Source organism: Delphinus delphis, chromosome 3 (genome assembly GCF_949987515.2).
Source record: "Delphinus delphis chromosome 3, mDelDel1.2, whole genome shotgun sequence".
In the NCBI taxonomy this organism is placed as follows: domain Eukaryota; kingdom Metazoa; phylum Chordata; class Mammalia; order Artiodactyla; family Delphinidae; genus Delphinus; species Delphinus delphis.
In genome coordinates, this window is record NC_082685.1 from 17,121,525 (window position 1) to 17,145,840 (window position 24,316).

At 46.9% G+C, this 24,316-nt stretch overlaps 1 protein-coding gene across 1 annotated transcript in view; it reads right to left on the reverse strand.

The window, feature by feature from the left end:
- The window catches only part of OBSCN (obscurin, cytoskeletal calmodulin and titin-interacting RhoGEF), a 175,887-nt gene that overhangs the window by 125,704 nt on the left and 25,867 nt on the right, over positions 1-24,316 (reverse strand). The window contains exons 8-12 of the mRNA XM_069540562.1: positions 21,625-21,900; positions 16,747-17,022; positions 12,641-12,916; positions 10,109-10,384; positions 3,455-3,730 (exon numbers count right to left, since the gene is read on the reverse strand). Of these exons, the coding sequence (XP_069396663.1) occupies positions 3,455-3,730; positions 10,109-10,384; positions 12,641-12,916; positions 16,747-17,022; positions 21,625-21,900 (1,380 nt within the window). The remainder of the gene's footprint in view (positions 1-3,454; positions 3,731-10,108; positions 10,385-12,640; positions 12,917-16,746; positions 17,023-21,624; positions 21,901-24,316) is intronic.

Sequence of the window (24,316 nt, forward strand, 5' to 3'; positions counted from 1 at the left end):
ATCTGCAGTCCATGGAAAACACTGAGGCTCGGTGCCCTGCCCTATACTTACTATGGTCAACTTATGGCAATCTCTGGGGAGTGCTGGCACCTCCCCGTGGCTTTCTTTTCCACTGTCTGAGGAATAAAGAAGCTGAGCACCTTTCCCTGTATGACTGGGGTCCCCACTACTCTTTTGTTCTTCCTGGTGCAACTATTCAAATTTTTGCCCACTCACCAACAGTAGGCTCTCTCTTCTTTCCATCTCTAGGCACTCTTTATGCATTAAAATACTAGAGAAGGACAGATTGCTAGCTTTCAAGGTTATTCCCAACTGTGGGACTCGCATTTTCACTGCGTGAACGAGTCCTCCGATGAATCAAAATTTTCCTTCAATAGTGTCACCAATGTCCATTTCACGCTTTCAGTTTGGAGCATTTGTGTTCCATTTAAGAAATCTTCCTTTACCTTCGGTCTTAAGGAAACCACGGTATCACCGGACTGTCTTTTGGTTTGTACCTTTTCACACTGAGGTTTCTAACCCACCACGAGTGTACTTTTGTGTGTGCTGTGAATTGTCAGTACAGTTTAAGTTTTCCCTGTGGGTAAGTGGTCCAACCACTATTTATGAAGACAACATCCCTCCTCGACTTCTTGAACGCACAGCACAGCAACAGACGAAATTGTGACGGCGGGGAGGGGGCTGGGAGACAGACGGAGGGGGGATTTTTCCGTGGTAGTGCAGGAAACCACTGCTGCAAAGAGCTACTTCTGACCTCACTACTACGTTCCTCTGATGCGGTAAATATCGCCGCACTGGGATCCCCTTATCTTGAAAACTATATAGCCTCACGATCATTCCTGACAACGGCTCCCAGGAAGGGCTCCTACCGTATTTCTGCAAGCAAATAGCACATTGGCTGTACCTTGCCTTTGGAATCTGCCTGTTATTCTACCATCCGACCACCCTAAACACAAATTTGCTTCGATTTTCATTGTTAATCAACATCTCTGATTTTTCTCCTCAGATTACGTTGCATCGATGGAAACCTCTGACTCTCTCTCAAGAATGTGTGCTAATTTCCCCACATAGTCTCGTAGCACCTTTTATCAGACCTGGAATTAGGAACATGATACAATTGTGCCATTTTAACTCTTTCACAAAAGTTTCACTTGCCCAGCGTTTCTCACCAGGACTTAGCTGTGGAAATGTCTTCTGCATGTTCATTCTCTTACACCCTAATCTTACTCAACAATCGTACACAGCCTAATAATTGATCCATCGGACTGTCTGAGTTGATAATCACATCATCAGCAAATTCTACCTTGAGTTTTTCTAAACCCGTTGCCTGTGATTTTATGTTCCTCCTGAATCCACTCAGTAGCTACAGAGGCCCACGTGTGTTCTCCCTCACATCAAAGATTTCCAGGGACACGTTAAGTGGGATGCTGGTCTTGTTGTTGCTGTTGTTGTTGTTGGAGGAATTTTATCAAAACGTTAAAAAAAGAGCCTTTTTTTTTTTTTTTGTGGCACACGGGCCTCTCACTGTTGCGGCCTCTCCCATTGCGGATCACAGGCTCCGGATGCACAGGCTCAGCGGCCATAGCTCACGGGCCCAGCTGCTCCAGCGGCATGTGGGATCCCAGCGGCATGTGGGATCTTCAAAGACCGGGGCTGTACCCGTGTCCCCTGCATCGGCAGGTAGACTCTCAATCACCACGCTACCAGGGCGGCCCAAAAACACTTTTGTACAGTATTTTAACAATTATATGGCAGGAACTGGTGCTCAGTTTTCTCACATTTTTTGCCTGGATTTGGGATGATCACATTTCATCAACCATTTGATTCTCTACTCGTTCAGAGGACCACATCCTTTTGCATTCAATCTCTTAATTCCATGCTTTATATATATTAATTTTGCCAACCTTCAACACAACGTGCAATCCTGGACTAGGACTCTCATCACTGACTCCACCATGTGGACGCATGGCTGAATTCCGTTTGCTAACAATTCATTTATGATTTTGGCTGTGATATTTGCAATACATACGTCTGGAATTGCATTCATCCTTCCTGCCTTTCTTCAGTGATTCTGTATGCATCAATGTTATGTTCTGAATTTAAACAGACTTATGGAGTGCATCTCCTTTTTCTATCTCTAAGACCATCTCCACAAGCATGGAATAACAGTTTTCCAGGATAGTTTGTAGACTGTACCAGAGAAGTACCAGGTAGTTCTTGGGAAGATTTTTCATTATTCGTCCTACTGACTGACAAGTCATACAACTCTTTGAGTTTTCTACATCTTCTTGTGTCAGTTTTCAAACAGTTGTCCAGGATTTAGTCAAACTTCACAACTTTGCAAAGCTTTTATCTTAGAACACTCTCTAATACTCTCCGAATGCCACATTTTACAGAAATGCCTTCTCGGGTCTGGGATATCTATACACACCCATAAATAATCATATGATCGCACGGTCTCAAACAGTTACGGGTTGGCACCTAGGAGTCAATGTGGAATGGCAGCCCACCCCTACTCAGCATGAAGGCTCTCTTCACAGAAGACGAGTAACCTGATTTCAAAGACTGCCCTATGTTCCAGCCACGAGGCAGCGACACTAACCTTTAGGAAAATGCAACGAAATAAAGACTGCTTTGGCAGTCAGAGTCTGCTGCTAGTACACTAACTCCTCATTAGCAAAGCAGACTGATGGGTCAGTAGCGACATTTTCCTTTCTGTTCCTAAATTCATCAGTATAACACCATTAGGAATACTGACCCGCAGCATCCAAACTGTTTGAAGACAAAGGCAAAAGCCTACTGCATTTAAGACGATCACCCTAAATAGCACAGGTGACTCTATTCCATTCCTCCTTTATTCCTCCCTTTGCAAGATCGTGACAACAAACTTCGCCTATCTTCTGCTACCTACAGGCAACCGGAGCTTCCCTATTCAGGAAATTGAAGGAAGGGCGTTGCAGAAACCTCAAATCTGACCATCCAAAGTTCACTTCTAAAATAATTCCAAGCGGGACTGCATGGCCAACATCTCTGCTAATCTGTGATCAATGAAATTGAAACCCCATCTAGCAACCCAAGACCTGGCATGAGCCATGCGGTAGGTGTCAGGAAAGACGTACCATGGGAGGAAAGTCACATATCCCCAGGCCTACCTCAAACCCAATCATTAGGGAGAGCCAGGGTCCCAATACCAGGAACAACAGGAAGACTCTGGGCAGGTGCTAAGACACTGTGACTGGGCCTTACCGCATGGAGACAGGTGGACACAAATGGCCCCTCTTCCTTCCATGCCCACAGTCTCCATCCATAATCCCCCCGGGCAAAAATGGCTATAAATGTGGGACGTGGAAGACTGGGAGGCTACAGGCAAGTGAACACCCATCTGTGGAAGCCGCAAGACCGTCCCCTCATCACCTCCAAATAGGCTAGCTTAGTATCCTCCTCCAGGACTGACCTGTGACATCCAGGTGGAAGGAGACCCTCTGGCCCCCGGCCTCGCAGCTGTACTCCCCGGCGTCTGCCTTGCCCGCCTGCTGAACCACCAGACGCCGCCCTCGGCCCGTGGCCTCCACACGCACTTTCGAGCTCGAACTCAGCTTCTTTCCATCCTTGTACCACGTCACCTGTGTCTGGGCTTGGGCCACCTCGCAGCTCAGCGTGGCACTGGACCCCGCCACGGCCTGCACTTCACTGCGTGCTGGCTGCTCCTTGGCAAACACCTCCTTGGGCTCTGGGGACAGGGAGGGATACACGGGTCAAGGACACCATCTCAGTCAGGAAGGCAGCCCTGGGCAAGAGAGACCTGAGTGGGGAGCCGTGGACCAGGCGGGTGCGTGGGGTGCGGAGGTGGGGCGGGGGCCAAGCTGGAGACTTCTCCAGGCTCTGCACCAGCCGTGTGCCCTGCAGTAGTGCCCCTGCCTTTCTCAGCGACAAGTAACACAAGTGATGCATTCTCACCCGCGTCCACGTGTACTGGTCCGGGCGGTGGGAGGATGGGGGGGAGGGTGAGCTTTGGAAGAGACTTCTCCCCTACTCATGGCTTCTGCAGGATCACACGCAAGTGTTCCCAAACCTTCCCAGATGGGGCCACAGTCTTCTCCATACGCCTAAGCAAGGAACTTTGCACCTGCAGTCCATGGAAATCACTGAGGCTCGGTGCCCTGGCCTACACTTAGTACGGTCAACTTGTGGCAATCTCTGGGGAGTGCTGGCACCTCCCCGTGGCTTTCCTTTCCATTGTCAGAGGAATAAAGAAGCTGAGTGCCTTTCCCCAAACGACCGGGGTCCCCATTACTCTTTTGTTCTTCCTGGGGACCCAATTCATATTTTTGCCTACTCACCAATAGTAGGCTCTCTCTTCTCTCCATCTCTAGGCACTCTTTATGCATTAAAATACTAGAGAAGGACAGATTGCTAGCCTTCAAGGTTATTTCCAACTGTGGGACTCCCATTTTCACTGTGTGATCGAGTCCTCCAATGAAACAAAGTTTTTCCCTTCAAGAGTGTCACCGATGTCCATTTCAGCCCTTTGAGTTTGGAGCATTTGTGTGCCATTTAAGAAATCTTCCCTTACCTTCCGTCTTTAAAGAAACCACGGTATCACCGGACAGTGTTTTGGTTTGTACCTTTTCACACTGAGGTTTCTAACCCACCACGAGTGTACTTTTGTGTGTGCTGTGAATTGTCAGTACAGTTTAATTTTTCCCTATGGGTAAGTGGTCCAAGCACTATTTATGAAGACAACATCCCTCCTCGACTTCTCAACACAGACAGCACAGCAACAGACGAAATTGTGGTGGCGGAGAGGGGGCTGGGATGGGGGTGGAGGGGGGATTTGTCCCTGGTGGTGCAGGAAAGCACTGCTGCAAGGAGCTCTTGCTGACCTCACTACTAAATTCCTCTGATGCGGTAAATATCGCTGCACTGGGATCCCCTTATCTTGAAAACTATATAGCCTCACGATCATTCTTCACTACAGCTCCCAGGAAGCGCTCTCACCGCGCTTCTGCAAGCAAATAGCATATTGGCTGTACCTTGCCTTTGGAATCTGCCTGCTATTCTACCATCCGACCACCCAAAACACAAATTTGCTTCGATTTTCATTGTTAATCAACATCTCTGATTATTCTCCTCAGATTACTGCCCGTCCAAGGAAACCTCTGACCCTCTCTCAAGAATGTGTACTAATTTCCCCACATAGTCTCGTAGCAACTTTTATCAGACCTGGAATTAGAAAAATGATACAATTGTGCCCATTAACTCTTTCACAAATGCCACGGGGAATACTAACCCGCAGCATCAAAACTGTTTGAAGACAAAGGCAAAATCCTATTGAATTTAAGAAGATCACCCTAAACAGCACAAGGGACTCTATTCCAATCCTCCTTTCTTTCTCCCTTTGCAAGATCATGACAACAAACTTGGCCTATCTTCTGCTACCGACAGGCAACTGGAGCTTCCCTATCCAGGAAATTGAAGGAAGGGCGTCACATTAGCCTCAAATCTGACCATCCAAAGTTCACTCCTAAGATAATTCCAAGCGGGACTTGGTGGTCAACATCTCCACTAATCTGCGATCAATGAAATTGAAACCCCATCTGGCAACCCAAGACCCGGCATGAGCCATGTGGTAGGTGTCAGGAAAGACGTACCATGGGAGGAAAGTCACATATTCCCGTGCCTACCTCAGACCCCACGCATCAGGGAGAGCCAGGGTCCCGATACCAGGAACAACAGGAAGGCTCTGGGCAGGTGCTAAGACACCATGACTGGGCCTTACCGCATGGAGACAGGTGGACACAAATGGCCCCTCTTCCTTCCATGCCCACACTCTCCATCCATCCTCCCCCGGGCAAAAATGGCTATAAATGTGGGACGTGGAAGACTGGGAGGCTACAGGCCAGTGAACACCCGTCTGTGGAGGCCGCAAGACCATCCCCTCATCACCTCCAAATAGGCTAGCTTATTATCCTCCTCCAGGACTGACCTGTGACATCCAGGTGGAAGGAGACCCTCTGGTCCCCGGCCTCGCAGCTGTACTCCCCGGCGTCTGTCTTGCCCGCCTGCTGCACCACCAGCCGCCGCCCTCGGCCCGTGGCCTCCACACGCACTTTCGAGCTCGAACTCAGCTTCTTTCCATCCTTGTACCACGTCACCTCCGTCTGGGCCTGGGCCACCTCGCAGCTCAGCGTGGCACTGCACCCCGCCACGGCCTGCACTTCACTGCGTGCTGGCTGCTCCTGGGCAAACACCACCTTGGGCTCTGGGGACAGGGAGGGATACATGGGTCAAGGACACCATCTCAGTCAGGAAAGCAGCCCTGTGCAAAAGAGACCTGAGTGAGGAGCCATGGACCAGGGGGGTGCGAGGGGTGCAGACGTGGGGCGGGGGCCAAGCTGGAGACTTCTCCAGGCTCTGCACCAGCCATGTGCCCCGCAGAAGTCCCCCTGCCTTTCTCAGCGACAAGTAACACAAATGATGAACTTCCCCCGCGTCCACGTGAGCTGGTCCGGGAGTTGGGGGGATCGGGGGAGGGTGCGCTTTAGAAGAGACTTCTCCCCTGCTCATGACTTCTGCGAGGTCACACGCAAGTGTTCCCAAACCTTCCCAGATGGGGCCACAGTCTTTTCCATACGCCTAAGTAGGGAACTTTACATCTGCAGTCCATGGAAAACACTGAGGCTCGGTGCCCTGCCCTATACTTACTATGGTCAACTTATGGCAATCTCTGGGGAGTGCTGGCACCTCCCCGTGGCTTTCTTTTCCACTGTCTGAGGAATAAAGAAGCTGAGCACCTTTCCCTGTATGACTGGGGTCCCCACTACTCTTTTGTTCTTCCTGGTGCAACTATTCAAATTTTTGCCCACTCACCAACAGTAGGCTCTCTCTTCTTTCCATCTCTAGGCACTCTTTATGCATTAAAATACTAGAGAAGGACAGATTGCTAGCTTTCAAGGTTATTCCCAACTGTGGGACTCGCATTTTCACTGCGTGAACGAGTCCTCCGATGAATCAAAATTTTCCTTCAATAGTGTCACCAATGTCCATTTCACGCTTTCAGTTTGGAGCATTTGTGTTCCATTTAAGAAATCTTCCTTTACCTTCGGTCTTAAGGAAACCACGGTATCACCGGACTGTCTTTTGGTTTGTACCTTTTCACACTGAGGTTTCTAACCCACCACGAGTGTACTTTTGTGTGTGCTGTGAATTGTCAGTACAGTTTAAGTTTTCCCTGTGGGTAAGTGGTCCAACCACTATTTATGAAGACAACATCCCTCCTCGACTTCTTGAACGCACAGCACAGCAACAGACGAAATTGTGACGGCGGGGAGGGGGCTGGGAGACAGACGGAGGGGGGATTTTTCCGTGGTAGTGCAGGAAACCACTGCTGCAAAGAGCTACTTCTGACCTCACTACTACGTTCCTCTGATGCGGTAAATATCGCCGCACTGGGATCCCCTTATCTTGAAAACTATATAGCCTCACGATCATTCCTGACAACGGCTCCCAGGAAGGGCTCCTACCGTATTTCTGCAAGCAAATAGCACATTGGCTGTACCTTGCCTTTGGAATCTGCCTGTTATTCTACCATCCGACCACCCTAAACACAAATTTGCTTCGATTTTCATTGTTAATCAACATCTCTGATTTTTCTCCTCAGATTACGTTGCATCGATGGAAACCTCTGACTCTCTCTCAAGAATGTGTGCTAATTTCCCCACATAGTCTCGTAGCACCTTTTATCAGACCTGGAATTAGGAACATGATACAATTGTGCCATTTTAACTCTTTCACAAAAGTTTCACTTGCCCAGCGTTTCTCACCAGGACTTAGCTGTGGAAATGTCTTCTGCATGTTCATTCTCTTACACCCTAATCTTACTCAACAATCGTACACAGCCTAATAATTGATCCATCGGACTGTCTGAGTTGATAATCACATCATCAGCAAATTCTACCTTGAGTTTTTCTAAACCCGTTGCCTGTGATTTTATGTTCCTCCTGAATCCACTCAGTAGCTACAGAGGCCCACGTGTGTTCTCCCTCACATCAAAGATTTCCAGGGACACGTTAAGTGGGATGCTGGTCTTGTTGTTGCTGTTGTTGTTGTTGGAGGAATTTTATCAAAACGTTAAAAAAAGAGCCTTTTTTTTTTTTTTTGTGGCACACGGGCCTCTCACTGTTGCGGCCTCTCCCATTGCGGATCACAGGCTCCGGATGCACAGGCTCAGCGGCCATAGCTCACGGGCCCAGCTGCTCCAGCGGCATGTGGGATCCCAGCGGCATGTGGGATCTTCAAAGACCGGGGCTGTACCCGTGTCCCCTGCATCGGCAGGTAGACTCTCAATCACCACGCTACCAGGGCGGCCCAAAAACACTTTTGTACAGTATTTTAACAATTATATGGCAGGAACTGGTGCTCAGTTTTCTCACATTTTTTGCCTGGATTTGGGATGATCACATTTCATCAACCATTTGATTCTCTACTCGTTCAGAGGACCACATCCTTTTGCATTCAATCTCTTAATTCCATGCTTTATATATATTAATTTTGCCAACCTTCAACACAACGTGCAATCCTGGACTAGGACTCTCATCACTGACTCCACCATGTGGACGCATGGCTGAATTCCGTTTGCTAACAATTCATTTATGATTTTGGCTGTGATATTTGCAATACATACGTCTGGAATTGCATTCATCCTTCCTGCCTTTCTTCAGTGATTCTGTATGCATCAATGTTATGTTCTGAATTTAAACAGACTTATGGAGTGCATCTCCTTTTTCTATCTCTAAGACCATCTCCACAAGCATGGAATAACAGTTTTCCAGGATAGTTTGTAGACTGTACCAGAGAAGTACCAGGTAGTTCTTGGGAAGATTTTTCATTATTCGTCCTACTGACTGACAAGTCATACAACTCTTTGAGTTTTCTACATCTTCTTGTGTCAGTTTTCAAACAGTTGTCCAGGATTTAGTCAAACTTCACAACTTTGCAAAGCTTTTATCTTAGAACACTCTCTAATACTCTCCGAATGCCACATTTTACAGAAATGCCTTCTCGGGTCTGGGATATCTATACACACCCATAAATAATCATATGATCGCACGGTCTCAAACAGTTACGGGTTGGCACCTAGGAGTCAATGTGGAATGGCAGCCCACCCCTACTCAGCATGAAGGCTCTCTTCACAGAAGACGAGTAACCTGATTTCAAAGACTGCCCTATGTTCCAGCCACGAGGCAGCGACACTAACCTTTAGGAAAATGCAACGAAATAAAGACTGCTTTGGCAGTCAGAGTCTGCTGCTAGTACACTAACTCCTCATTAGCAAAGCAGACTGATGGGTCAGTAGCGACATTTTCCTTTCTGTTCCTAAATTCATCAGTATAACACCATTAGGAATACTGACCCGCAGCATCCAAACTGTTTGAAGACAAAGGCAAAAGCCTACTGCATTTAAGACGATCACCCTAAATAGCACAGGTGACTCTATTCCATTCCTCCTTTATTCCTCCCTTTGCAAGATCGTGACAACAAACTTCGCCTATCTTCTGCTACCTACAGGCAACCGGAGCTTCCCTATTCAGGAAATTGAAGGAAGGGCGTTGCAGAAACCTCAAATCTGACCATCCAAAGTTCACTTCTAAAATAATTCCAAGCGGGACTGCATGGCCAACATCTCTGCTAATCTGTGATCAATGAAATTGAAACCCCATCTAGCAACCCAAGACCTGGCATGAGCCATGCGGTAGGTGTCAGGAAAGACGTACCATGGGAGGAAAGTCACATATCCCCAGGCCTACCTCAAACCCAATCATTAGGGAGAGCCAGGGTCCCAATACCAGGAACAACAGGAAGACTCTGGGCAGGTGCTAAGACACTGTGACTGGGCCTTACCGCATGGAGACAGGTGGACACAAATGGCCCCTCTTCCTTCCATGCCCACAGTCTCCATCCATAATCCCCCCGGGCAAAAATGGCTATAAATGTGGGACGTGGAAGACTGGGAGGCTACAGGCAAGTGAACACCCATCTGTGGAAGCCGCAAGACCGTCCCCTCATCACCTCCAAATAGGCTAGCTTAGTATCCTCCTCCAGGACTGACCTGTGACATCCAGGTGGAAGGAGACCCTCTGGCCCCCGGCCTCGCAGCTGTACTCCCCGGCGTCTGCCTTGCCCGCCTGCTGAACCACCAGACGCCGCCCTCGGCCCGTGGCCTCCACACGCACTTTCGAGCTCGAACTCAGCTTCTTTCCATCCTTGTACCACGTCACCTGTGTCTGGGCTTGGGCCACCTCGCAGCTCAGCGTGGCACTGGACCCCGCCACGGCCTGCACTTCACTGCGTGCTGGCTGCTCCTTGGCAAACACCTCCTTGGGCTCTGGGGACAGGGAGGGATACACGGGTCAAGGACACCATCTCAGTCAGGAAGGCAGCCCTGGGCAAGAGAGACCTGAGTGGGGAGCCGTGGACCAGGCGGGTGCGTGGGGTGCGGAGGTGGGGCGGGGGCCAAGCTGGAGACTTCTCCAGGCTCTGCACCAGCCGTGTGCCCTGCAGTAGTGCCCCTGCCTTTCTCAGCGACAAGTAACACAAGTGATGCATTCTCACCCGCGTCCACGTGTACTGGTCCGGGCGGTGGGAGGATGGGGGGGAGGGTGAGCTTTGGAAGAGACTTCTCCCCTACTCATGGCTTCTGCAGGATCACACGCAAGTGTTCCCAAACCTTCCCAGATGGGGCCACAGTCTTCTCCATACGCCTAAGCAAGGAACTTTGCACCTGCAGTCCACGGAAATCACTGAGGCTCGGTGCCCTGGCCTACACTTAGTACGGTCAACTTGTGGCAATCTCTGGGGAGTGCTGGCACCTCCCCGTGGCTTTCCTTTCCATTGTCAGAGGAATAAAGAAGCTGAGTGCCTTTCCCCGAACGACCGGGGTCCCCATTACTCTTTTGTTCTTCCTGGGGACCCAATTCATATTTTTGCCTACTCACCAATAGTAGGCTCTCTCTTCTCTCCATCTCTAGGCACTCTTTATGCATTAAAATACTAGAGAAGGACAGATTGCTAGCCTTCAAGGTTATTTCCAACTGTGGGACTCCCATTTTCACTGTGTGATCGAGTCCTCCAATGAAACAAAGTTTGTCCCTTCAAGAGTGTCACCGATGTCCATTTCAGCCCTTTGAGTTTGGAGCATTTGTGTGCCATTTAAGAAATCTTCCCTTACCTTCCGTCTTTAAAGAAACCACGGTATCACCGGACAGTGTTTTGGTTTGTACCTTTTCACACTGAGGTTTCTAACCCACCACGAGTGTACTTTTGTGTGTGCTGTGAATTGTCAGTACAGTTTAATTTTTCCCTATGGGTAAGTGGTCCAAGCACTATTTATGAAGACAACATCCCTCCTCGACTTCTCAACACAGACAGCACAGCAACAGACGAAATTGTGGTGGCGGAGAGGGAGCTGGGATGGGGGTGGAGGGGGGATTTGTCCCTGGTGGTGCAGGAAAGCACTGCTGCAAGGAGCTCTTGCTGACCTCACTACTAAATTCCTCTGATGCGGTAAATATCGCTGCACTGGGATCCCCTTATCTTGAAAACTATATAGCCTCACGATCATTCTTCACTACAGCTCCCAGGAAGCGCTCTCACCGCGCTTCTGCAAGCAAATAGCATATTGGCTGTACCTTGCCTTTGGAATCTGCCTGCTATTCTACCATCCGACCACCCAAAACACAAATTTGCTTCGATTTTCATTGTTAATCAACATCTCTGATTATTCTCCTCAGATTACTGCCCGTCCAAGGAAACCTCTGACCCTCTCTCAAGAATGTGTACTAATTTCCCCACATAGTCTCGTAGCAACTTTTATCAGACCTGGAATTAGAAAAATGATACAATTGTGCCCATTAACTCTTTCACAAATGCCACGGGGAATACTAACCCGCAGCATCAAAACTGTTTGAAGACAAAGGCAAAATCCTATTGAATTTAAGAAGATCACCCTAAACAGCACAAGGGACTCTATTCCAATCCTCCTTTCTTTCTCCCTTTGCAAGATCATGACAACAAACTTGGCCTATCTTCTGCTACCGACAGGCAACTGGAGCTTCCCTATCCAGGAAATTGAAGGAAGGGCGTCACATTAGCCTCAAATCTGACCATCCAAAGTTCACTCCTAAGATAATTCCAAGCGGGACTTGGTGGTCAACATCTCCACTAATCTGCGATCAATGAAATTGAAACCCCATCTGGCAACCCAAGACCCGGCATGAGCCATGTTGTTGGTGTCAGGAAAGACGTACCATGGGAGGAAAGTCACATATTCCCGTGCCTACCTCAGACCCCACGCATCAGGGAGAGCCAGGGTCCCGATACCAGGAACAACAGGAAGGCTCTGGGCAGGTGCTAAGACACCATGACTGGGCCTTACCGCATGGAGACAGGTGGACACAAATGGCCCCTCTTCCTTCCATGCCCACACTCTCCATCCATCCTCCCCCGGGCAAAAATGGCTATAAATGTGGGACGTGGAAGACTGGGAGGCTACAGGCCAGTGAACACCCGTCTGTGGAGGCCGCAAGACCATCCCCTCATCACCTCCAAATAGGCTAGCTTATTATCCTCCTCCAGGACTGACCTGTGACATCCAGGTGGAAGGAGACCCTCTGGTCCCCGGCCTCGCAGCTGTACTCCCCGGCGTCTGCCTTGCCCGCCTGCTGCACCACCAGCCGCCGCCCTCGGCCCGTGGCCTCCACACGCACTTTCGAGCTCGAACTCAGCTTCTTTCCATCCTTGTACCACGTCACCTCCGTCTGGGCCTGGGCCACCTCGCAGCTCAGCGTGGCACTGCACCCCGCCACGGCCTGCACTTCACTGCGTGCTGGCTGCTCCTGGGCAAACACCACCTTGGGCTCTGGGGACAGGGAGGGATACATGGGTCAAGGACACCATCTCAGTCAGGAAAGCAGCCCTGTGCAAAAGAGACCTGAGTGAGGAGCCATGGACCAGGGGGGTGCGAGGGGTGCAGACGTGGGGCGGGGGCCAAGCTGGAGACTTCTCCAGGCTCTGCACCAGCCATGTGCCCCGCAGAAGTCCCCCTGCCTTTCTCAGCGACAAGTAACACAAATGATGAACTTCCCCCGCGTCCACGTGAGCTGGTCCGGGAGTTGGGGGGATCGGGGGAGGGTGCGCTTTAGAAGAGACTTCTCCCCTGCTCATGACTTCTGCGAGGTCACACGCAAGTGTTCCCAAACCTTCCCAGATGGGGCCACAGTCTTTTCCATACGCCTAAGTAGGGAACTTTACATCTGCAGTCCATGGAAAACACTGAGGCTCGGTGCCCTGCCCTATACTTACTATGGTCAACTTATGGCAATCTCTGGGGAGTGCTGGCACCTCCCCGTGGCTTTCTTTTCCACTGTCTGAGGAATAAAGAAGCTGAGCACCTTTCCCTGTATGACTGGGGTCCCCACTACTCTTTTGTTCTTCCTGGTGCAACTATTCAAATTTTTGCCCACTCACCAACAGTAGGCTCTCTCTTCTTTCCATCTCTAGGCACTCTTTATGCATTAAAATACTAGAGAAGGACAGATTGCTAGCTTTCAAGGTTATTCCCAACTGTGGGACTCGCATTTTCACTGCGTGAACGAGTCCTCCGATGAATCAAAATTTTCCTTCAATAGTGTCACCAATGTCCATTTCACGCTTTCAGTTTGGAGCATTTGTGTTCCATTTAAGAAATCTTCCTTTACCTTCGGTCTTAAGGAAACCACGGTATCACCGGACTGTCTTTTGGTTTGTACCTTTTCACACTGAGGTTTCTAACCCACCACGAGTGTACTTTTGTGTGTGCTGTGAATTGTCAGTACAGTTTAAGTTTTCCCTGTGGGTAAGTGGTCCAACCACTATTTATGAAGACAACATCCCTCCTCGACTTCTTGAACGCACAGCACAGCAACAGACGAAATTGTGACGGCGGGGAGGGGGCTGGGAGACAGACGGAGGGGGGATTTTTCCGTGGTAGTGCAGGAAACCACTGCTGCAAAGAGCTACTTCTGACCTCACTACTACGTTCCTCTGATGCGGTAAATATCGCCGCACTGGGATCCCCTTATCTTGAAAACTATATAGCCTCACGATCATTCCTGACAACGGCTCCCAGGAAGGGCTCCTACCGTATTTCTGCAAGCAAATAGCACATTGGCTGTACCTTGCCTTTGGAATCTGCCTGTTATTCTACCATCTGACCACCCAAAACACAAATTTGCTTCGATTTTCATTGTTAATCAACATCTCTGATTTTTCTCCTCATATTACTACCCGTCCAAGGAAACCTCTGACTCTCTCTCAAGAATGTGTGCTAATTTCCCCACATAGTCTCGTAGCACCTTTTATCAGACCTGGAATTAGGAACATGATACAATTGTGCCATTTTAACTCTTTCACAAAAGTTTCACTTGCCCAGCGTTCCTCACCAGGACTTAGCTGTGGAAATGTCTTCTGCATGTTCATTCTCTTACACCCTAATCTTACTCAACAATCGTACACAGCCTAATAATTGATCCATCGGACTGTCTGAGTTGATAATCACATCATCAGCAAATTCTACCTTGAGTTTTTCTAAACCCTTTGCCAGTGATTTTATGCTCTTCCTGAATCCGCTCAGTGGCTACAGAGGCCCACGTGTGGTCTCCCTCACATCAAAGATTTCCAGGGACACATTAAGTGGGATGCTGGTCTTGTTGTTGCTGTTGTTGTTGTTGGAGTAATTTTATTATAACGTTAAAAAAAGAGCCTTTTTTTTTTTTTTTGCAGTACATGGGCCTCTCGCCGTCGCGGCTTCTCCCGTTGTGGAGCACATGCTCCGGACGCACAGGCTCAGCGGCCATGGCTCACGGGCCCAGCCGCTCCGCGGCATGTGGGATCTTCCCGGACCGGGGCACGAACCCGTGTCCCCTGCATGGACAGGCGGACTCTCAAACACTGGGCTTCCAGGGTGGCCCAAAAACACTTCTGTACAGTATTTTAAGAATTATATGGCAGGAACTCGTGCTCAGTTTTCTCACATTTTTTGCCTGGATTTGGGATGATCACATTTCATCAACCATTTGATTTTCTACTGGTTCAGAGGACCACATCCTTTTGCATTCAATCTCTTAATTCCATGCTTTATATATATTAACTTTGTCAACCTTCAACACAACGTGCAATCCTGGACTAGGATTCTCATCACTAACTCCACCCTCTGGACGCATGGCTGAATTCCTTTTGGTAACAATTCATTTATGATTTTGGCTGCGATATTTGCAATACATACGTCTGGAATTGCATTCATCCTTCCTGCCTTTCTTCAGTGATTCTGGTATGCGTCGATGTTATGTTCTGAATTTAAAGAGACTTATGGAGTGCATCTCCTTTTTCTACCTCTAATACCATCTCCACAAGCATGGAATAACAGTTTTCCAGGATAGTTTGTAGACTGAACCAGAGAAGTACCAGGTAGTTCTTGGGAAGATTTTTCATTATTGGTCCTACTGATTGACAAGTCATACAACTCTTTGAGTTTTCTACATCTTCTTGTGTCAGTTTTCAAACAGTTGTCCAGGATTTAGTCAAACTTCACAACTTTTCAAAGCTTTTATCTTAGAACACTCTCTAATACTCTCCGAATGCCACATTTTACAGAAATGCCTTCTCGGATCTGGGATATCTATACACACCCATAAATAATCGTATGGTCGCACGGTCTCAAACAGTTACAGGCTGGCACCTAGGAGTCAATGTGGAATGGCAGCCCACCCCTACTCAGCATGAAGGCTCTCTTCACAGAAGACGAGTAACCTGATTTCATAGACTGCCCTATGTTCCAGCCACGAGGCAGCGACACTCACTAACCTTTAGGAAAATGCAACAAAATAAAGACTGCTTTGGCAGTCAGAGTCTGCTGCTAGTACACTAACTCCTCATTAGCAAAGCAGACTGATGGGGCAGTAGCGACGTTTTCCTTTCTGTTCCTAAATTCATCAATATAACACCATTGGGAATACTGACCTGCAGCATCCAAACTGTTTGAAGACAAAGGCAAAAGCCTACTGCATTTAGGAAGACGACCCTAAGCAGCACTGGGGACTCTATTCCAATCCTCCTTTCTTTCTCCCTTGCAAGATCATGACAACAAACTTTGCCTATCTTCTGCTACCTACAGGCAACCAGAGCTTCCTTATCCAGGAAATTGAAGGAAGGGCGTTGCATTAGCCTCAAATCTGACCATCCAAAGTTCATCCTAAGATAATTCCAAGCGGGACTTGGTGGCCAACATCTCCACTAATCTGCGATCAATGAAATTGAAACCCCATCTGGCAACCCAACATGGCATGAGCCATGTTGTAGGTGTCAGGAAAGAAGTACCATGGGAGGAAAGTCACATATCCCCAGGCCTACCTCAGACCCCACGCATCAGGGACAGCCAGGGTCCCGATACCAGGAACAACAGGAAGACTCTGGGCAGGTGCTAAGACACTGTAACTGGGCCTTATTGCATGGAAACAGGTGGACACAAATGGCCCCTCTTCCTTCCATGCCCACAGTCTCCATCCATACTCCCCCCGGGCAAAAATAGCTATAAATGTGGGACGTGGACGACTGGGAGGCTACAGGCAAGTGAACACCCGTCTGTGGATGCCGCAAGACCATCCCCTCATCACCTCCAAATAGGCTAGCTTAGTATCCTCCTCCAGGACTGACCTGTGACATCCAGGTGGAAGGAGACCCTCTGGCCCCCGGCCTCGCAGCTGTACTCCCCGGCGTCTGCCTTGCCCGCCTGCTGCACCACCAGCCGCCGCCCTCGGCCCGTGGCCTCCACACACACTTTCGAGCTCGAACTCAGCTTCTTTCCATCCTTGTACCACGTCACCTCCGTCTGGGCCTGGGCCACCTCGCAGCTCAGCGTGGCACTGGACCCCGCCACGGCCTGCACTTCACTGCGTGCTGGCTGCTCCTTGGCAAACACCTCCTTGGGTTCTGGGTCAGGGAGGGATACACGGGTCAAGGACACCATTTCAGTCAGGAAGGAAGCCCTCGGCAAAGGAGACCTGAGTGGGGAGCCGTGACCGGGGGGTGCGAGGGGTGCGGAGGTGGGGCGGGGGCCAAGCTGGAGACTTCTCCAGGCTCTGCACCAGCCGTGTGCCCCGCAGAAGTCCCCCTGCCTTTCTCAGCGACAAGTAACACACGTGATGCATTCTCCCCCGCGTCCGCGTGAGCCGGTCCGGGGGTTGGGGGTGTCGGGGGAGGGTGCGCTTTGGAAGAGACTTCTCCCCTGCTCATGGCAACTGCGGGGTCACAGTTCCCAAACCTTCCCAGATGGGGCCACAGTCTTCTCCATCCGCCTAAGCAAGGAACTTTGCACCTGCAGTCCATGGAAATCACTGAGGCTCGGTGCCCTGGCCTACACTTAGTACGGTCAACTTGTGGCAATCTCTGGGGAGTGCTGGCACCTCCCCATGGCTTTCCTTTCCATTGTCTGAGGAATAAAGAAGCTGAGCACCTTTCCCCGAACATCTGGTGTCCCCATTACTCTTTTGTTCTTCCTGGTGACACTATTCAAATTTTTGCCCACTCACTAATAGTAGGCTCTCTGTTCTCTCCATCTCTAGGCACTCTTTATGCATTGAAATATTAGAAGGAAATATTGCTAGCTTTCAAGATTATTCCTAACTGTGGGACTCCCATTTTCACTGTGTGATCAAGTCCTCTGACGAATCAAAATTTTTCCCTTCAATAGTTTCAGCGATGTCCATTTCAGCCCTTTTGTTTAGAGCATTTGTGTTCTATTTAGAAATGTTTCCTTACCTAAGTCTTTAAAGAAACCACGGTATCATCGGTGGGGTTTTTTGTTTTTACCTTTACACTGGGTTTCTACCCCACCACGAGTTCACTTTTCTGTGTTGTGGGAATTGCTAGTACAATTTAAGTTTTTCATATTGTTACTTGGTACAAGCATCTGATGGGGATACTCTGATAAAGTTCCTCATTGCACAATTTCTAGGACAGAAACTGTGGGGTCATTATGGGTGCATTCCTCATCCCTCCCAGATGAGGCCAGAGTCTTTTCCCACAGGAAAGTGCAGGGCATGTTCTCATCTGCAGTGAATGAGGTTTGCTGAAGTGCTACCCTCACCTACTCTCATTGTCAGCAGTCTGGTGGGAGTGAAATGTACCTCCTGTGGCACTCTTTTGCATTTTTTGTGATGATTCAAAATAAAGACCCATTTCTGATGTTTTTGGTCATCAGTGTTTGGTCTTCTGTGGTGTCACTGTTCAACGTTTGTGCCCTATTTTCAATAGCACTGTCCGCCATTTGTATGTTCACTTTAAGGACATTTTTATACATACGAATGCTAGGCACTGACAAGTGTGTGTGTTCTAAATGTCTTCCACATCTGTATGGTTTGCCTTTTCAGTACTTCATGCTATCTTCTGATGAATCTATCAATACATATTTAGTTTTAAGGTAGTCAAATATGTCAAATTTTTTTCATTATGGTTAGTGCACTTGTATTTTACGAAGTCATTCTTTGGGACTTCCTTGGTGGTATAGTGGTTAAGAATCCACCGGCTAATTCAGGGGACACAGGTTCAAGTCCTGGTCCGGGAAGACCCCACATGCCGCAGAGCAACTAAGCCCGTGCACCACAACTGCTGAGCCTGCTCTCTAGAGCCCGTGAGCCACAACTACAGAGCCTGCGAGTCACAACTACTGAAGCCTTCACACCTAGAGCCCATGCTAAACAACAAGAGAAGCCACCGCAGTGAGAAGCCCGCACACCACGGTGAAGAGTAGCCCCATCTCGCCGCAACTAGAGAAAGCCCGCATGGAGCAACGAAGACAAAAATAATAAATAAAATTTTTCTTAATTATTTATTTTAAAAAAGAAAGAAATCATTCTTTAGTCTGAGGTAATTAAAACCATCTGTTATCATCTAAGAGTTTTATGATTTTCCCTTCTATTCTGTGGTGTTTAGCCCAACATGAGTTGACCATGGGGGATATGAATTACTAGCCTAATCGTTTTTCTATATGGTTAAATGGTTTAAGTGTCATTTATTAAAACCATGTTGTCTCTACTCCTTGCATGATTCCACTTTTTTTTTAAAAGAAAGGAGCAGGGGAATGTGGGCATCCATTCATGTGCAGATTTGTGTCGGAGATCACTACTCTGGTCCCTTGGTCTGTGTATCTATCCTTGCAATGAGACACTATTGTATTCATTACTATAGCTTTATAACAATCTTGATATTGGTATAGCAAATAACTCACTTTTTGCTCTTCTTCAATAGTGTATTGACTGTACATGGTCTTAGCAATTTACTTCTGAATTTACAAAATCCCCACTAAACAAACATTTGTTTGGATTTTAATTGGTATTGAACATTTTTTATTCTTCCCTGGATTTCTACCCAACTATTTAGAACTTCTTGACTGTCTCTCAAAACATTTTTAATAATTCCCCCCCACACACAGAGCCTCTCACCACCCTTTGTTAGATTTGGAATTAGAAAATGATTCTTTTGATGCTACTGTAACTCTTATAAAAATTTCATTTTCCAGATGTTTATTGCTACTATGTAGCCGTAGAAGTGTTTTCTTCATATTGATCTTTTTACATGGTAATCATTCTCAACTATCTTATTAAGTCTCATAATTTATCCTTTGGATTAATCATATTATCCATGAATTCAACTTTTGTTTCTTCACACGTTTATGTCTTTTACTTTCTTTTCCTCCTATCTCTGTTGTACAATGTTGGTTAAAAGTAGTAACAGTTGGCTTCCTTGTCTGGTTAGCGAACCAGACAAACTTTCACTTTTTTGTGTGCAATTAGCTGGTTTGTCTGCAGCGTCATTTATCAGATTACGAACTGTTTTATTTATAATTTGTTAAGAATTTTATATCATGAATTGATGCCAACTTTATTAAACTTTTTTTCTGTATTTATAATGCCAAATCTTACCAAATACTTTATTCTGCATGTCATGAACAGATTGCTTTGCTAATGTTTCTAGTGTTTGAACAGCCTTGCATTTCTGGACTATGACTTTTATCACAGTGTATTACCAATTTTCCTCTTAATATATTGTTAAATTTATTTTGATAATATTTTGTTTCAGATATTGGTCTTGATATCCATAATAGGTTGGTCTGTAATTTTAATTCTTAAAATTTTTTTGTCAGATATTTGTATCAATGTTATGCTATCTACATGAAACAAATCAGAGACTGTTTATCTCCATTTTCTATTCTCTAGAAGAATATCCATGAACATGGATTTTCTTTCTAAAGTATTTCATATAATTTACCAGTGGAACTACTGGGCTTAGATCTTTCTCTATGAGAAGATTTATCGTTATGGTTCCAATTATTTAAAAGATTATAGGACTGGGCTTCCCTGGTGGCGCAGTGGTTAAGAGTCCACCTGACGATCCAAGGGACACGGGTTCGTGCCCCGGTCTGGGAAGATCCCACATGCCGCGGAGCAGCTGGGCCCGTGAGCCATGGCCGCTGAGCCTGTGCGTCCGGAGCCTGTGCTCCACAACGGGAGAGGCCACAACAGTGAGAGGCCCGCGTACCGCAAAAAAAAAAAAAAATATTATAGGACTACTTGAGTTGTTGAATGTTTCTTGTGTCACTTTTTATATAGTTTTCTAAGAATCTGATCAATTTGTCAAAACTTTCATACTTATTGCCATGAAAAAATATTGTCATATTCTTCTAAAATACCATTCTTAAAAGATATATACATGTTGGTATAGGAGAAGCTACTATTCCTCTCCAAGTCTAAATCTATAAATCAGACTCCATGGGGAATTCTGACATAGAATGTTCTAACAGAAAACAAAAGGAAATCACTATTTGCTTTGAAAAGAGAATTCCAGACCTCACATGTGCATATCTCAGGCACATATCAACCAACCCTCTGGTCTCTGTTTACTTTGCACACATATTGCAAGAAAAATGGATCTAGATTTTGTTACATGTAGATGCACAGATAACTTCTATATCCATGTGCAAGGAAGAAAGAGTGTTCAGAACACCTAAAACTTTGATAATCCATAGTTCAGTCTTGAGATAAATCCAAGTATGACTGTGTGGCAGAAATTTCCCCTTGTCCTGGCTTAATGAAATTCAAACATCTCTCCCTAGTGTGAACCCACATGCGTTGCTAGGTGACGGCGTCTAGGAGCTGTCAGGACATCCAGGAGGAGCAAATTCACATACCCACAGTTAAAAGACATCTGGTCTACCTCAGACCCCAAGTGCAAGACAGAACCAGAGTCCCAGACACCAAGGAATACCCAGAAGGTTCTGGGCAGATGCTGGGAACTGAAGAGTGTGCATTACTGTGTGGAAACACCACTCAGGGTTTATAGGAACACCATTATCCCTTCTGTTCACAGCCTACCCATCCAGCCTCCCTTGGTCCAGCCATGGGTATGAAAATGGAGGTGGGAGGACAGAAGGCTAAAAGAGATGAAGTCTAGTGGGAAGATCATCGGGTCTGTTGGGGGATGCAAGCCAGTCCCTCACCTCCAGACAAGGCTAAGTTACTACCTCCAAGGACTGACCTGTGACATCCAGGTGGAAGGAGACCTTCTGGCCCCCGGCCTCACAGCTGTACTCCCCGGCATCTGCCTTGACCACCTGCTGCACCACCAGCCTCCGGGTGCAGCCCTTGGCCTCCACATGCACTTTTGAGCTTGAATTCAGCTTCTTCCTGTTCTTGTACCACATCACCTCCGTCTGGGCCTGGGCCACCTCGCAGCTCAGTGTGGTGCTGGCCCCCACCACGGCCTGCACCTCTTTATGTGCTGGCTGTCCCTTGATAAACACCGCAGAGGACTCTGGGCACAGAAAGGGAGACACAGTGTCAGAGACACAAAGCTGGTACCAGCCTGTGAGACCAAAACTTAAGAGTTCAGTAAATTTTCTCCTTGGAGCCAGTGATGCCATGTGCCCAGGAAGGTGTAGAGTTGTGTTTACAAACATATATCTCAAGTGTGCATTTTGGTGATGTTCTGACACAAGGTCAATTCCTAAGGCTGGAGGAAAGTGGCCAAAGTTATTCTAGCATCTGTCACAGCTAGTTCATTGTCTTTCCCATGTGACAGTCACCTCTGGCAAGCAGGTTGGGTTGTGTGCACTTGTATCCCCTATATGTATAAATACATATAGGATCTCAGAGAGTCCATGCTGTATATGCAGTCATTCATTCATTCATTCATTCAATCACTGATGCAACTAATGTCAGTGGAGGGCCCATTATCTGCAGGCACTATGGTGGTGCTGGGAATGCTATACCATAGCTGGAAACGTGAGTAACACAGTCTCTGTTCTTACAGATCTTACCTTCTACTGAGGAAAAACAAACAAACATACAAACATGACAATGATTTAATGCTACGGCCAATGCTGTGATGAAATAAGACAGAGTGATGCGCTAGAGAGAAGGGACTGACAGTGACTTAGATTTGGTGGTCAGAGAAAATCTTGGTAAGGACTAATGTTTAGGTGAAGTGCTAAATGATAAAAGGGAGGCAGCTTTGATGAAAGCTGAGGGGAGTCATTCTAACGGAGATGAGAGCTAGGGCCAGGGCTCTCCTAGAAGGATAGATGTGAAGTGAGTGAGGAAGGTAAAAGGGAACCACACTGGGCATCTGATTTTCTCCTCTGGACACTGCTGCTCCTTGGTACAGCATGACACTAAAAGGCATAGGGCTGCTACTACGAAACAGGAAACCTGGTCAGGCTATGTACACCTTGTATAAGCAGAAAGATAAAGTTAGAGATTGAGGAGCCAAGCCTCCAGGAAAAAGAGATCTGGTAGAATTGAGCCCCACACTCAGCCACATTCCCCTCAAGATGTTTGATGAGCTCCACAACTGCATGGCCCAGGAGACTACGAAGCCAAGCAGAAAACCTCTGAAAACTAGAGCAGACTTTTAAACACCTTGCATTACCAGAGACAAAGATCAGAGCTGAGTGTCTGCCTGAAAAGAGACCCCCCCTCCATACCCCAAGTCTCTGTAGAAATCCTTGGAGGACTATGCCCAGGAATGGGGGCAGACCAGAGATAGATGACCCTGATCAAAACTGTAATGCGGCCTTGAGTCAGTGCAGTCCTTGACGAGACTAAAGTTCTTAGTTGTTCTCTCCCTCCCTAGCAAAGGAAATACTGATCCTCTGTCTGAAGTAAGATAACATCATCCATATTCAAAAAGTTTTCTCAAACGATGTCTGACAGTCAACTGAAAATTCACTGGCATGCCAAGGACAAGAGTGAATAGAAACCCCAAAAAAAGCAATATCAGATGATCAGACCAGGATATAACCATGATAATATTTCTTTAATGTGAAAGAAAAGAAAATATATCAAATACAAAAATTTTACTACAGAGTCTAGAATCTATAGAATCTATAAGAAATTAAACAAATGGAAATTATGAAACTGGAAAATACAATAACTGAAAGTAAACACACTATAAATGGGTTTGACAACAGATTAGATATTGAAGAATAGAAAATTAGTGGATTGGAAGACAGATCTAAAGAAAATATCCAGACTAAAGCAGAGAGAGAAAAAAAATTAAGAGGTGGAGAGAAAGAGAGATACATATGAGACATGTGAGAAACCACACTCTGGTTTGCAAGCAATGGGGGGATGGTTGAGGAAAGACAAAACTCCACAGACTCAAAATGCTCTGCAACCCTAACCAGGATGAATACAAAGAAAATCACACCTAGGTTCATCAATGTAAACTGCTGAAAATCAAAATCAAAAACAATACCTTAAAAACAACAGGAAAAGAAAAAAATGACCCTTGAGGGAACATAATATATATGACAGTAGATATTCCAAAAAAATACATGGAATCTGGAAGACAGTGGAATAGTCTCTTAAAAAATTTTTTTTAAATATGGGCAGGGGATTGTTAAACTGTAATTTGATAACCAGAGAAAATAGCCCTCAGAATACTGGGCCTAAATCCTGGCTCTGTAATTCTCTGGCTATGTGAACTTTGGCAAGTTATGGAATTTCCTTGTGCCTTATCTTAAAATGGGAATAATCAGAATTCCTCTTCCTGAGGTGGTTGTGAAGTTTAGACAAGTAAAAAGACAAGAAGCACTTCATAAAATCTGGCCCTTGGCATGTAATTAATATCCGCTAGCTGCTATGTGGTAAGTTTTGTGAGAAAACACACTTTTAGGTGGCATAACCACACACCCCTACTCCCTAATAATTAAGCTGAGGAACAGAAG